A 16,272-nucleotide genomic window follows, 5' to 3' on the forward strand; every position below is an offset into this window, starting at 1 on the left:
ATCTGCACACGTGCCAAGCATGCTGGAAGATGAACAGTCATGCTAGCTGGAGCACTACAGGACAAAACAGGACAACTGGCCATACGGTTAACTCGCGACTGGAACTCGCGACTTAGTCAAGCCGCGAGGTCAAGCCGCGAGCCACCCCTGTTTTGGAAAAACCTGACGTTTCGCATTCCACTCCTCTTCAGTATAAATACCCTTTTAACCCACGATTGAAAGAGAGCTTCCAGAGAGAATTTTGAGAGAGAAACCCTAAAGAAAAAACCAGATTGTTTTACCCACAATCTCTACCTTAGAGTCTCATCAAAATCCCTCACTCTCTTCCTCTCCATTGTCAAATCCTTGAGAGGCCTTTATACCAAACCTGGTTCTCACCATTATCATCCCTGTGAGACAGACGTTTGGAGTTCTGGGAAGCAGTTAGGAAGGAGCCAATATTCATTGGTTGATGCTACGGTGTAGTAGCGGAATCCAGAAAGCTAGAAAAGAAAAAGGTTCGGCGCAACCTCGTTGGAGCAAGAAGCTTGGAGGGCTTAGGTGCATTGGGTAGATTAGGCTTGGAGGGTCTATTGCTGTCCTTGTATCCCAACTGTATTTTCTAGTGGATTGATTACCGCTTGGAGGGCGGCGGAGAGGTTTTTCGCCGAGGTCTTCGGTTTCCTCTTCGATAACATATCTGGTGTTATCGCTGTGTTTGCATCTTCCTTCCTCTCTATCTCTGCCTTTACATTATCTGCTGTGGTTTATTTTGTTGTGGCTTAGATAGTTGTTTAATCAATATCATGTTATAGCATATGTTAAGTTTCCGCACACTATTGTTTAACATATTGCGTGTGTTGATTAAATTGGTTTTTGGGGGTCTAAACGTTCAAAAGTGTTTTTGTACACGTTTTTGAACTTTCAAAACTCAAACTCAAACTCAAACTTAAACTCAAATGTTGTTAATTTATAAATTTTCCCAATACTAATTGAAATCTTAAATGTGAAGTTCAAAAGTTGTTAGAAAGATTGAGTCTATCTAAATCCCCAAATTTATCATATTCTACATGGCATATATATAGACCAGCAAGTGTCTCTCAACCTCTCACGCTCAAAGGAAGGAGAAAAAACAATGACAGAACATAGAATTTGGTATATTGGGGTCGTGACACCAAGTAATAAGGGTAGTTCAATCAAAAGAATAATGGCGAATAAATAATTAACACTATAAAAGCTAAGTAGAGGTATGAACTCTTCTTATATTATTTTCTTCTCCTCTATTTTATTAAAAAAAAAATTATTTTATGATTTTTCACGTATTTTTTAAATAGTAATTTTCATATATGAACCACCAAACTCTCTTTAACCTTTTACGAGTAATTTTCATCTTTCTCTTATATTTCTCTATTGTTTAGCCATATATATTTTGTTTTGTTTCAATAATTCCTAAGCAATGAATCATCTGATTCTTCAATATTTTTTAGTCTTTCAGAAGTTTTAATATCTGAACTTTTGAGTTATTTTTTTGCATCATCTGAAATTGTAACACAAATTGAAGTCATACAAGAGCAAATTGTGTAGTTTTTTAATCAATTTTAAATTTTATAAAATTATTCTAATCTACCTTACAAATAGGTAGGTTTCCGTGCATAGCACAGGTTAACAACTAGTTAATTAATTAATAAGTCAACAATTGCTGCCACCGTTTTCCTTGCCGTTGGGATTATGCTATTAAACCATGAATAAGGTTGCATAGTGTTCACGCTAGATTGCTCACATTTTGTCAAGGTTTAAGTTTCTCTGATGGATAAAGTGATGGCCTTGGTAGTCTTTGCCTAGACTTTGACTACAATGAATCATTAGAGATGGATAAAGTAATGGCCGGTAGTCTTTGCCCAGACTTTGACTACAATGAACCATTAGAGATCAACACGTTTACAATTCTTTCAAAGGTTAATAGTAGACTTATTCTTTTACCTAAATTCCATTTTTATCTCAAAATAATGCTTAGATATTTAATACATTAGGGCCAATGATATTAGGTCCATGAACAAGTCATATTAGTTTTGGTCCACGGTCTTCATTGGGGTTATATATTAAATCCTAGATTTGCTCATAATGTGTATTTTAGAACAAAGTTTCAGTTATAGAGCATAAATTCATGGTTCAGGTTTTACTCTTGTTTAGGACATATATTAAATCCTAAAATATTGACTGCTGGCTTTGAGTTTTGATAATTCAAGCAAACATATTCTTGGGTAGAGATGTTTTGCAATAGTGTTATCATTTAGTTCAGCACAAATAATTTTAGTGAGTCAATTTTTATAGGTCAATAAAATTTATATTTTGTGGAGGATATTAAGTAACTTTCATGATTGATTCTAGGTCCTATCTAAGAGTATTTTGAGATTATTTGGAGGGTGTTCCAGCTGGACTTTCAGAGTGATTCAAGTGCAGTAAGTAATTATGCATAATATGCACAAGTTTTGTCCATTAGGTTCTTCGAAGTTAAAAGTTTTCAAAAGTTTTGTATTTCAAACTTATATTTTCTAAAGTTTGTCAAAAGTAATTTTGCATCATTGAAAGAGAAATTTCGACTATTAAATAATGTTTTTAAGAGATATTTAGAATTTTAAATAACGTTTTGAATGTCCAAATCTCATTTAAAAGATGATTTCTAAACTAATCTATTTTCTGAAAATAATTGAGTTTCAATGTAAATTTTCTAAAAGGTTCTGGTTCTTTAAATTTGTTAAACCAAGTGATTTCAAAGTCATATTCCTATTCTCCAAATGGTATTTAAAATGTTTCTTTTAGCAAATTGAATTTTCAGATTTACTCAAGAATTGTAATATATTTATATGAACTCCTCAGTTTTATTCGTTCCCCATGAGAGTCAAGCATCCTGTGATTTATGTTCTCTTTGATATTGTGATCTTTGATATGCCTCTTTATTTGGAATAATTGTTAATATCAAGTAAATTATTATATTTTGTAAAAATTTTGCTTTTATTATATGTGACTCAAAATAAGTGTTTTTTTTTTTTTTTTAATTGATCAGATAAATCAGATATATGTGTAAATCCCCTCACAGGATTGTATGTGAGAATATGTGTTGATCCCTCACCAGCAAGGGTTAGATGTTGGTATCCGCTCACAGGATTTTATGTGAGAATATGTGATGTGTATATGTGACACTATGCTCTGATCAATTTTATGTATGTGATTTCAAATGATTTTAAGATGTGATTACATATGTATTAAGTGATTCATTATATGCTTTGTGGAATAATTATTTTTGATATCATTGAATGAGTTTGTGAAAAAGCAAAATACTTGTGCTTTGCTGCTTTGCTTGACTCTATTCTGTTGTGTATTATGTATAATTATTTACTGGATGTGTGGCTCACCCCATCAATTACAATTTTCAAATTAAAATTTAGCTGGGGAACAACACATTTGGATTGCTTCGTAAGGTGCAAGGTAGAGCGTGGGAATTTTAGGCGAAATCAATAATCCTTGAAGTCTTAAAAGATTATTAGTTTTTTTTTTTTTTATTCTGATTTAGATTTCACAGTATTTTGGAGATTATTCTAAATTTGTGGATTTTAGTTACTGTAAGAGATTTATCAACAGCATTGTTTACTTGGAGTTTTGAATTATGTTTAAATTAATCATGTTTACTGAGTTATGTAAGATCAGCAAGTTGTCATGCATCTAAATTCATGTTCCATAGATTTGGGTCGTGACAGTTGGGCTTAGAGATAAGTTTAGAAGGTAATAAATGAAGGTAATTAATGAGATTCTAATAAAAATATTTGTAATAGTGGAGGTCTTTTTTTAACCGTTAGATCTACTTAAATCTAACGGTGTAAAAAATGTGTAACTCCTTAGAGTTATATTAGGTGTAACTTAGACTCATCCATATATATATATATATATATAAACCTATAATATATAATAAAGGCTCCCTACTACTAATTCACCTCCGGAGAAGGTATTTTATAATTTATCATGGAAGTCTCACACTTTAGGACAAAACGAGATACTAACAGTAGTGAATGGGTGTGGTGTAGACGCCGTTCCTTGAGTAGCAGCCACATAGTCATGGCCGCCATTATAGAAAAACGAGAGATAAATTAAAATGAGCCCATTTTTTCTGCTATACTTGTCACTGTCTTTCACAGTCAATTGTTATATTCTTGGTGAGCGGGGTAGTCGGTAGAAGGCACAAATATGAGTGCATGTTGCCCTACGCTCATTTAGCTCCTTGGATTATTCATTACTGGTCCACATAAAAAATTTCATAAAGAAAAAATTGATGTAATGAGATTTTTTTTTCCTATATTGCTTTTCGGGATACAATAACAACTTTATTATCGTGCACTTACAAACAGAGTTTCGAACTCATCTTAAATGCCTAAAGAGAAAGTTATAAGTATAAGATAGAGAGTGAAAAAAAAAAAAAAAAAAAAAAAAAAAACCAATTGTATATTTGATCTTCGAAAGTGATTCTTATATAAAACAAAGTAGTGCACGTCTAGTAGGAAAATAGCTAGATTTACACAACGGCAAGCTTGATGTAGGTCGTGCTCTATATGAAAATTATCTCTAGATGAGTAAATCCCCAAATTCAAAAACGATGACAACTTTGAAGGTTTGAAAGTTTTTAACTTTCCAAGAGGGAAGAGAATATATATAAAAAAAACATTAAAGTGTGATTGATGTCTTAAATAAGAGTGTGGAGGGAAAATTTCATTTATGTTGATATCACAAATCACAATTTGTAAGGGCTTATTTAGATTGAGGGGGGAGGGAGGGGGAGTGAAACGGAGTAAAGTAGAGTTGGCTGAAAATAAGTTAATTTTAAGACAATTCTACTTTACTCTCCCTCAATCCAAACGGAGCATAAAAAACTGATATATTTTCGAAGAGACTAGTATATTATTGAAGGAAAGAGAAAGAGAGAGGACTTTTGGGATTTTAGTGCCACCAACCCCAACCTAACATGCTGGGTTTTTTATAATAGGTTTGTGGGTTTGGGCTTTGTAAAGTTATTAAAGAAAGTGGGCCTTTAGCTTATAAAATTTTTATAATATATCCGACAATCCCCTATACATGTTATAAAATTTTATATTAGAAAGAATTAAGCAATCACAAGGTAACTTAGTGCTGATGTCTTGTGTTTAAATCTACACTTTGGTGTTCATGATCTAGAGTTCACAAAATCTTGAACCAATTTCATGAATCACAAGAATATAAACGTGTTTTCTTGTGAATCCTTTGACGTGTTCTTGATTCTCACATTAAAAGATTATAAATATTTTTATCAATTTTAAAGATTTTTTTTCACTTGAGAAAAATTTTGTTTTAAAGAAATTTTTTTAAAAAGAAATTAGAAGGAAAACCTGAATTGAATAAATTTGAAACTTAGAGGACTTAGTCGAATGAAAGTAAAGTTAGAGTACTAAAATTAATTTCAATCAAACTTAGAGGATGCAATTTGCATTAAGAATGTATGAGCTAAAGTTATTTTACCTTTTTTTTTTTAATGTAAATCTATATCTGTGTATATATATATATATATATATATATATATATATTGAGAAACAAACACGCACACACACACAAGGGAGAGGGAAATAGGTTCTAACACAAAGGCACACCACAACTCCACTTAAAAGTCATGGTAACTTTTAAGGGTGAGTGGGGCAAGTTATACTACACACAACACACTCTCTTAAGCAATGTGGGATAACTACCCCTTTTTTAAATAATGAATATTTTCATTAACTTGCCTTTTGAATTTCTGAGAAAAATTGTATTTTTTTCATTTTAGTATGACAAAGTTTATATTTATGATTTATTATTGTTCCTATAATAAATAAAAATATGATTGAGAAATACATTACTCTTTATTAAATTAGTTTAATTTTTTTTTAAAATAATAAAACCACCATAAAAATAATTATCGCGTGCAATGCGCGGGTTTACGGCTAGTTTATATTTAAAAGCTGAAGTGTAGAATTTAATGTTGCTACTCTCTTATTGTGCCACATCATCCACCTATTTTCAGCTCTTACTCTCTTATTTTTAACTCTTCTCTTTATTAATTTCCCACTTTCTCCAACATTTGATCCTATCTTTTACCTTTTGATCTTCCCACTCTCCTCTACCCTACTGTTACTCTTTCTTTACCCATTCATTTTCCTTTTATATTGACTCTTCTTATCCCATCTTCTTTACTATAAATAAATTATTATCTCCCATTCAATCCATATTTCCCACACTAGAATGTGTTAACACTCTCTCTCTCATAGTTTTTTTTTTTTTTTTTTTTTTGGGGTGGGTTTATACTTCTTTCTTGTGTCTTCACTGTAGGGTATTGAATTTTTGTTTTGAACTCTTCGCCCAAAAAAATGTGATTACTCTCTCTCTCTCTCTCTCTATATATATATATATATATATATATACATATATATGTTGGGTTAAGATAGCTTGACCCCGGTTAATTAATTCAATTATCCAAGTTGATTAATTAAGTTCAATTGTTGTATGCAAATGTGAAGGCGCCAACAAATCACCAAAAATACTAAGTGCAGCAAAAAATAAATTGAACATAGTGATTTGTTGACAAATAGGAAAACCTCGCACAGTAAAAATCCCATTGAGTGATTTTAAGGTCATCACTCCCAAGAATCCACTAATCAACAATCAAGCGGTTACAAGTATAAAAAATCTTACCAACTACCCTAGCCTATTCCGAAATACCAACCTACAGTTAAACCTTTGCTCTAGTACCCTATCGGACTTGATCTTGTAGTAGCCTTCTTTCCTTTGATGCACAAACCTCCAATTTGAGACTAACCTTTTGCATGGATTCCAGTACGTGACTAACTCCAGCAACTTATGTAAGGTTGAATTTATTCAACCATCTAATTGGCTTTATTCCGTGCCAAATTTGCTTGTAATTCAGCATTTAGTAACCCTGTATTTAGGTGGGTTTGTTGTAAGGGTAGTGAGTGAGATAGAGTGAAGACTGCTCAAGAGTGTGCAAGAAAACAGAGTGTCGCGGCTGGGACTCGCGGGTGGACTCGCGGCTGCAAGCCGCTAGAATCTGCACACGTGCCAAGCATGCTGGAAGATGAACAGTCATGCTAGCTGGAGCACTACAGGACAAAACAGGACAACTGGCCATACGGTTAACTCGCGACTGGATCTCGCGACTTGGTCAAGCCGCGAGGTCAAGCCGCGAGCCACCCCTGTTTTGTAAAACCTAACGTTTCACATTCCTCTCCACTCTAGTATAAATACCCCTTTAACCCACGATTGAAAGAGAGCTTCCAGAGAGAATTTTGAGAGAGAAACCCTAAAGAAAAACAAGATTGTTTCACACACAATCCCTACCTTAGAGTCTCATCAAAATCCCTCACTCTCTTCCTCTCCATTGTCAAAACCTTGAGAGGCTTTATACCAAACCTGGTTCTCACCATTATCATCTCTGTGAGACAGTCGTTTGGAGTTCTGGGAAGCAGTTAGGAAGGAGCCAATCTTCATTGGTTGATGCTACGGTGTAGTAGCGGAATCCGGAAAGCTAGAAAAGAAAAAGGTTCGGCGCAACCTCGTTGGAGCAAGAAGCTTGGAGGGCTTAGGTGCACTGGGTAGATTAGGCTTGGAAGGTCTATTGCTGTCCTTGTATCCCAACTGTATTTTCTAGTGGATTGATTACCGCTTGGAGGGCGGCGGAGAGGTTTTTCGCCGAGGTCTTCGGTTTCCTCTTCGATAACACATCGGGTGTTATCTTTGTGTTTGCATCTTCCTTCCTCTCTATCTCTGCCTTTATTTTATCTGCTGTGGTTTCATTTTATTATGGCTTAGATAGTTTTTAACCAATTTTATATTATAGCATGTGTTAAGTTTCCGCACACTAGTTGTTTGACATATTGCTTGTATTGGTTAAGTTAATTTTTGGGGGTCTAAACGTTCAAAAGTGTTTTTGTACACGTTTTTGAACTTTCAATTGGTATCAGAGCGGGTACACTTGTTGTGGTTTAAATACCTAAGTGTGATCCTTGACCCCTTGTGTTTATTTGCCATGGATTGTGCTTTGTATGACTCTTTGCATGATTTGGTTGGTGATGAATGTAACATGCCACGTGTTTGTGAAAATGCCTCTATGAGTGTTAATCCTCATAAGTGTGATGACATGTTATTTGAATCCATGGGTGTTGTTGACAAACTCTTGAAGAAAAATGCTAAGAAGTTTCAAAAGAATTTGAGCAAGTTATTTTGTGAAAATGATGATTTGATTGCTAAGCTCAATGAATCCAACAAATTGGTTGAGAAATATAAAAAACTTGCTGAAATTTCTCTTGAAAAGCTGAAAGAGTTTGAATGTTTGAATATGGACTTGGATGCTAAACTTGTTTTGTCTAACAAACTTGTTGATGATCTTAAATGTGAAAATGAATCTTTTAAGATGCATGCCAAGTGTTTGATTGCTGAACCCATTGATAAAATGGATGATAATATGTGTTGCAATCATGTTGTGGTACCCGATCTTGTGCCTAATGTGTATTCTACCTCTAAGGACAAATCGGTGTACGTTCCTCCACACAAAAGAAATCAAAATGTGGAGAGAAAGACTGTTAAGTCAAAGCCTCTGTTTAGGTCTCAACCTAAGGCTTTGGATGGATCTAAGTTTGTTCCAACTTGCCACCATTGTGGTGTGATTGGTCATATAAGACCTCAATGTCATAAGTTGAAGATGGAACAAAATCATATTGCTAGATCCCTTCCCAAAAGGCCTAGTGGACCTAAACACATTGTGTGTCACCATTGTGGTGCCTTTGGTCATCTAAGACCTCAATGCTCTAAGTTTCATGCTTTTAAAAGAATCAAAAGAAAAGAAAAACTTGAGCTTCTTGGAAGTTGTGCTAAAAAGGATAAACCGGATGTTAGTGATAATAGCATGTTGTTAAAGAAAGTGTTTAATGCTCTTAACTCCTTGTCTATGTGCATCTCCGGTTCTCATTCTTCCAACCCTCGTCTCACTTCTCATGAGACACTCATTCCAAACAATTGTTCTGTTTGGATGAGGAAGGGTTCCTATGGTTGAGCTTTTGTTCCTTTGGTCCTTGATCTAATTCTTTCGATCTTTGTAGGACCCTTCATGCATTAGATGCTTCATTGTCATGCATTTGTGCATCATGCATATCTTTATATGCATTGTTTTGTTTTTGTTTTGATCTTACTTTTATGTCTTTGGTTTGTGTGTGTAAAAATCCAAAACCACATAAAAAGTAGAAAATCAAAAAGTTTGATCGACGTTGTTGAGTTTTGTCTCAAGACTTGTTTTGCCTTGTACCTTTGTGCTAATGGCTTTGTGCATTTTCGAGCATTGCTTGTTTCTTTGCACTCATATCACTGTGGGAGAAATCTTGAAATCTATGTGATTGTTGTAAATAGATCTTCAAACTTGTCATGAATGATTAGTGAATGGTTATGTTGATCTTGAAACTTGCATAGACTTGTGTCTATATATCTTCCCACTCTTTACTTTTGTTTTTGCTAAGAAGAGCTCACCAAATGCAAATCTCCAAATGAAAAGAGATATTGAGCTGCAAAAGCCTGTCGCACATTCTAGTATTCGACTAGGAAAAAGGGTAAGCGACCTTATATTAAAGAGAATGTTTATTCAAAAAGCCAAAGGCTTGTTCATTAAAGTGAAATATCAAATATCACTCTCACAATGAGAGGTGATTGTCTCAAGAGATCAAAATGATCAAATGTTATGGAGTCAAATGTAAAGCTCCAAAATATGTTATCAAGTTTTGTGGGAGGTCATATATACATATTTCTATAATTGAAATGGATCACTTGATCTAGTGCTAATTGTGTATGCCTTGGTTGAATTGATCTTTGAAACTTCACATTAGACTAAGGACTATCTCATTGTTGATATCCACACACAACACACAAGTTTATGTTCAATAAATGCCATATTCATTTGTGTGATTGTACTTGATGAAATGTGTTTTCACATGCTCAATCTTTGTTAATTCAAGCGCAAAAAGATTTTTGAGTGTTTTAGGTGTTTTTGGAAAGTTTTTTTGTTAAAAAATCTGAAATTTTTCAAGAATCCCAGTTTTGCCCTGTTTTGGCGACTCAGTCGCGGGTAAGTCAAGTCGCGAGACTCAGTCGCGTCTTCGCGGGTCATTTTTGGCAACTTGTTCGCGAGTGGAAGGTCCAGTCGCGAGGGTTTCTCAGAGATTTTGGCGGTTCAGCTCGCGACTCTCTCGCGGGTAGACCCTCCAGTCGCGAAAAACACTTAGAAAATTTTTCAAAATTTTGTCTTTGAGTGTTTTGGCGGCTTGCCCTGGCGACTTAACTCAGTCGCGAAAATCGCGTGTTTTGCATATTGAGGGTTATTTTCAAAGTTGTTTTCCAAAATTTTTTCATTTTTCCCTCCTGCATCATTCTCTTTGTTCTTACCTTCATCTCTTACCCTCGTTTCTCCTTGACCCTTTGTCTATTCCTGACAAAAAGGGGGAGAGTATACTCTAAAGAGTATGTCGGAGTGTTTTGTCATTTCTATATGACTCTTGTGCACATCCTTAGGGGGAGAAATTCTATTTCTCATGCACATTTGTAGGGGGAGAGATATTCCATAGGGAAGATGCATATACCAAGGGGGAGAAGACATTGTGTTAACTAGAAAACCTTGTTCTGTTTGTTTTCTTGTTGGCTTTATGGTGCTTTGTGTTATGCTTTGGTGTTCTCATTGCATCATGTTTGTGCTTTGGACAAGCATATATCCCTATGTTATTATGCTTCATTGAATGCATGTTCAGATGATCATTTGCTACTTGTTATACTTGTCATTTATTACTTGCTTTACCTTGAGGGACTAATGTGTTTTGTGCAAGTGTTTCAGGGTACAAGTATATATATGTTCCAAGTGCATCACAGCTTCTCATCACTTTGAAGGGGAGAAATTTTAAACACTTTTAGTTTATATTGTTTAAGTTTTTATTAAATATAATGTGTTTGTGCCCATGTGCTTTTGTAAGCTTTTAGGGTTATTGTTTTATACATAGTTTGTAGGCTTTATGGTATGTACCTTGCTTAATGCAGCCTTTATGCTATGTTGAAATCAGTACTTTAATCTAAATGTTCTGCATTTTGGTTTATGTACTGTCACTCTTGTGCCCTTGTAGGATTGTTCCTAGATGCATATGCCTTGTGTGCTATGCATTGGTTGAGTGTTGAGCATACAAGTGTCTTGCCTTGTGCTTGTTAACTTGTATGTCCTTGTGTTCATTCCAAGTGTGAATGAGCACTGTGATCACTACCTTATGGTGTTCACTTGGTTGATCAAGCCATGGTTTGTTTATTAACTCCATCTTTGCTTGATCTCATATTGCCTGTTTCATATGCATTTATAATTTTCTGCTTACAATGATCATAGTGTATTGTTGTGTTTCAGGAGTTTATGTTCATATGATTCAAGTGCTTCACAGCTTCTAGAGTTAGGTGTGAGTGAGTTTTGTTCAACTGTTCCCAACTCACATGTTAAGTCTAGAGTCTGTTTTAGGGTTTTGTCACGGAATAGCTAAAGGGGGAGATTGTAAGGTTGAATTTATTCAACCATCTAATTGGCTTTATTCCGTGCCAAATTTGCTTGTAATTCAGCATTTAGTAACCCTGTATTTAGGTGGGTTTGTTGTAAGGGTAGTGAGTGAGATAGAGTGAAGACTGCTCAAGAGTGTGCAAGAAAACAGAGTGTCGCGGCTGGGACTCGCGAGTGGACTCGCGGCTGCAAGCCGCCAGAATCTGCACACGTGCCAAGCATGCTGGAAGATGAACAATCATGCTAGCTGGAGCACTACAGGACAAAACAGGACAACTGGCCATACGGTTAACTCGCGACTGGATCTCGCGACTTGGTCAAGCCGCGAGGTCAAGCCGCGAGCCACCCCTGTTTTGTAAAACCTAACGTTTCACATTCCTCTCCACTCTAGTATAAATACCCCTTTAACCCACGATTGAAAGAGAGCTTCCAGAGAGAATTTTGAGAGAGAAACCCTAAAGAAAAACAAGATTGTTTCACACACAATCCCTACCTTAGAGTCTCATCAAAATCCCTCACTCTCTTCCCCTCCATTGTCAAAACCTTGAGAGGCTTTATACCAAACCTGGTTCTCACCATTATCATCTCTGTGAGACAGTCGTTTGGAGTTCTGGGAAGCAGTTAGGAAGGAGCCAATCTTCATTGGTTGATGCTACGGTGTAGTAGCGGAATCCGGAAAGCTAGAAAAGAAAAAGGTTCGGCGCAACCTCGTTGGAGCAAGAAGCTTGGAGGGCTTAGGTGCACTGGGTAGATTAGGCTTGGAGGGTCTATTGCTGTCCTTGTATCCCAACTGTATTTTCTAGTGGATTGATTACCGCTTGGAGGGCGGCGGAGAGGTTTTTCGCCGAGGTCTTCGGTTTCCTCTTCGATAACACATCGGGTGTTATCTTTGTGTTTGCATCTTCCTTCCTCTCTATCTCTGCCTTTATTTTATCTGCTGTGGTTTCATTTTATTATGGCTTAGATAGTTTTTAACCAATTTTATATTATAGCATGTGTTAAGTTTCCGCACACTAGTTGTTTGACATATTGCTTGTATTGGTTAAGTTAATTTTTGGGGGTCTAAACGTTCAAAAGTGTTTTTGTACACGTTTTTGAACTTTCAACTTAAACAGATGTTGTTGGTTGCAAAGTTCTTCACTTCATCAACAATGAAGATCTAGAAGCACTTGGTTACAAAACCCTATACTATATAAATGCAGTAGCTTCACACAGAGAAAATAAGTCTCTTAGTCTCTATATTCGTATGTGACGGCTTTTAAAATTAACCTTATATACGTCTAGGGTTGTGAGAAAAGAAACCCTAAACAAATACACAAGAGTGGACTGAATTTCAGATCTAAAAATTCTGAAATCTTAATTCTCAATAGATTGAGCTTTTGTCAAGCTATCTATCGAGTTTCATATTAAGTCTCGATAGCAGGTATCTATCGAGACTTAATGAACAACTTTTCTTCACTTGTTTCTTCACATGTTTTTTGAAGTACTAAACCCATCTTAAATCTACCCAATTACAAGTGCATTTTGTTAACAGATTAGCTAATTACAATAAATTATGACCCTAACCCTAACAATTTTTATATATATATATATATAGATAATTCTTTCTTGCAACTCTTGATACGTTTTGGTGTTGTGTTTTTTGAGTAGGCATCACAAGTCATTTCACTCCCTCGTATAGTTTTGCTTTGATATTTATTTGAGTTAATCCTTAGTTTGGATGTGAGAGTTTGAGTTTATATTAAAACACAATCTACATGTATATTATGAATTTAAAAGTGCCTATCAATTATTTGAATAATATGAATTGTAATTATGTGATAATTTTTTATTATCATCATAATCATGATAATCTCTTTGAGAGAGAAAATTTTAAATAATAAATTTGAAACTTATAAATTTTAGTTGTACCAAAAGTAATTAAGAAAAATATAATTCATAATAACAATATTTAGAAGAATATGGACCACTTCAATCAAAAGGATAATATCAAACAAAAACACCAAAAATGATAAATTTGTATATTTGTAAAAATAGAGAGATAAAAATTATTTTTAGAAATTTTTTAATATTTCCGAAGGACAAATTATATACAATTAAATTTAGAGAGTAAATTATATATTGTATCACATCTCAAAATAATCATATATTCCCATGCATCGCATGGCTTTGCAATAAGTTGTTATAGAATTAGAGAAAATATGCTGAGCAAACATGACATATATATTGCACAACCATAAAAGGAAACAATATTGTAATTCAGTACAATCATTACAAAGATCATATTCAAAAACTTTCCCTACTTTCGGTGTGTTTTTGTGGATGTTAGAAGCTTTCAGTATCAGCGTCCCCCTGAAAGAAGCGAATCTGCAATGGAAGTGTTCATAGAAGACGGATAAGTCTTGAAAAAATCATCGTAACCTTCCCTATGGGCATATGTTAAGCCGGTGGAAGAAAGACCAAGCGATGATAAGTCTGGAAAAGGAACATCACCTTCTAAGTACTGCACAACTTGGTGCATGCTAGGCCTTCCAGCAGCCTCTGAATGAGAGCACATCAATCCCAGTTTCAATACCAACTCTAGTTCTTCTGCTACATAATTTGTACCATAATTTGGATCCCTTGCCTCCATAATTTCGCCTCGGCTCAAATGAGAAAACACCCAATCAACCAAAATCGAATCCTCTGGTGGCCCATTTGCCTGTATTGGTCTTCTTCCACAAGCAACCTCGAGCATAAAGGCCCCAAAAGCAAACACATCGGTGCTTGTTGTGGCCTTGCGACTTTGAGTATGCTCTGGCGCAAGATACCCAAGAGTTCCGACCACATGGGTAGTTTGAGGATCAGTTCCATGGTCATATAATCTTGCAAGACCAAAGTCACCTAATTTACCATTCAATTCACCATCTAGCAAGACATTACTAGCCTTCACGTCTCTGTGAATGACAACCTGATCCCATCCTTCGTGTAGATAAAACAACCCTGATGCCACACCTTTTATGACTTTAAATCTCTGGCTCCAACTGAGGGTGACTTGAGGTTGATCAAAGAGGTACTTGTCTAGGCTTCCATTGGACATGTAGTCATACACCAAAAGCAATTCTCCTTTTCTTCGGCAATAGCCCAAGAGTGGTACTAAATTTCTGTGGCGAAGCCGACCTATACTCACAATTTCAGCCACAAATTCTCTCATTCCCTGTCTTGATTCATGAGAGACCTTCTTCACAGCAATCTCAATTTTAGAGGTAGTTAGTACACCTTTATAAACTTTACCAAATCCACCACTACCCAATAGTTCTTTGTCTCTAAATCCTTTTGTAGCAATATAAAGATCTTTGTATTTGAATCTGTGAGGCCCATAGTCAACCTCCCAGTCTTCTACCAGTTCTGCAAACTTCCTTTTCCTTTTTATGACATACGTTGCACCTGAAATTGCTACGAAGACTAAACTAACAATTATCACAGGCAATCCAATTGTCAAAAGTTTAGATCTCTCTTTACCTCGAGGCAGCTTGGGAAGTTGAGAAAGGGCAAGTTCTTGAGCCTTACCATTCATCTTAAAACTCCAACCCAAAATACAATGGGAAGTTAGGAAAGCGCCATTTGCGGAAGAGAACCCAACATACATGGTTTTGTTAATGATAGGTGAAAGATCACGGGACAAAGACAATAGTGGAAATTTGGGTTTACCAACATCAATTGGAGCTAAAGTTACATTCAGTTGATTCTTGACACCATCATATTCCACCCAAACTTGCATTGGGTTTCCACTGATAAGGGTCAAGTTCATAAAGGCACCACTGTCAGCATAATAACCTGCTAGAGAAGAATTCTCGGACACCATTCCATTTATGTCCACCCCAACATGGTTGTCATTGATATCTTTAAATTCTTGGTTCTGGATTGTATCGAGCTCTACAGCAATCACATGATTGGTGGAATTACCATTGTTGGTCTCATTGAAAAGGCCAAGGTATTGGTTTGGAAGACCTCCTGGAAGCCCTCTCGTTGGAGCAATCACAAAAGCGAACCCATGACCGCTCAGAGTTGTATATTCGGAAACAATGGCAAAGACAAAAGTCGTAGAGAAAGAAAAAGCAATGTCATTCGATGAGTTCTTGAAGCTTATTGGAGTAGGGTAGAAAGCATGCCCCTTTTGCTGTTTGGTGTCATTGGTGAGCTCCAAAAGACCATTAGAAGTGATAGTGGCTATGCCGTGTAGGCTAAGATTGACTGATCTAAAACCGTTGTAAATGAAGTTGGTATCTTGGGTGCCTACAACGCTTATTAGGAGAGGCAGCAGTATTACAAGCTTGGAAAACATGGCTATATTTGTATACAATTTCTTCTTTTCATTCTAAGAAATGCAGGGTTGGTTTACATACATCATGTTGAGGAGAACTTCATATGTAAATGTAATATGTATTCATACCTAAAGTCAAGCTCCCACAATTCATGGGTCACCCGGCAGCCGTATCACCCAAGTTTGGAGTAAACGATTTTGACTTTTAAGGAATCTCACCTTTTCCATGAAAGTCAGGCTTAAGCTTATTAACCACGCAAATATTTATATCTTATCTCATCTTATGTGGATGAGAATGAGATACACTTTTTTGCTTTCTTTATAACAAGCCGGGGAGTTTCCATTAAATAGATGA

The 16,272-nt window shown here is 35.7% G+C and overlaps 1 protein-coding gene across 1 annotated transcript; it reads right to left on the minus strand.

The window, feature by feature from the left end:
* Positions 1 to 13,819: 13,819 nt before the first annotated feature.
* LOC126692862 (L-type lectin-domain containing receptor kinase IV.1-like) lies at positions 13,820 to 16,039 on the minus strand. Its single transcript, XM_050388665.1, has one exon. It carries the CDS (start codon positions 15,936 to 15,938, stop codon positions 13,956 to 13,958), a length of 1,983 nt encoding a protein of 660 aa, XP_050244622.1. The 5' UTR covers positions 15,939 to 16,039; the 3' UTR covers positions 13,820 to 13,955.
* Positions 16,040 to 16,272: the final 233 nt, after the last annotated feature.

The sequence above is a fragment of the Quercus robur genome, chromosome 7, assembly GCF_932294415.1.
Source record: "Quercus robur chromosome 7, dhQueRobu3.1, whole genome shotgun sequence".
Taxonomy (NCBI): domain Eukaryota; kingdom Viridiplantae; phylum Streptophyta; class Magnoliopsida; order Fagales; family Fagaceae; genus Quercus; species Quercus robur.

Excerpts from the sequence above, each read along its gene's own strand:
- LOC126692862 (XM_050388665.1), bottom strand. The coding sequence starts at position 15,938 with ATGTTTTCCAAGCTTGTAATACTGCTGCCTCTCCTAATAAGCGTTGTA.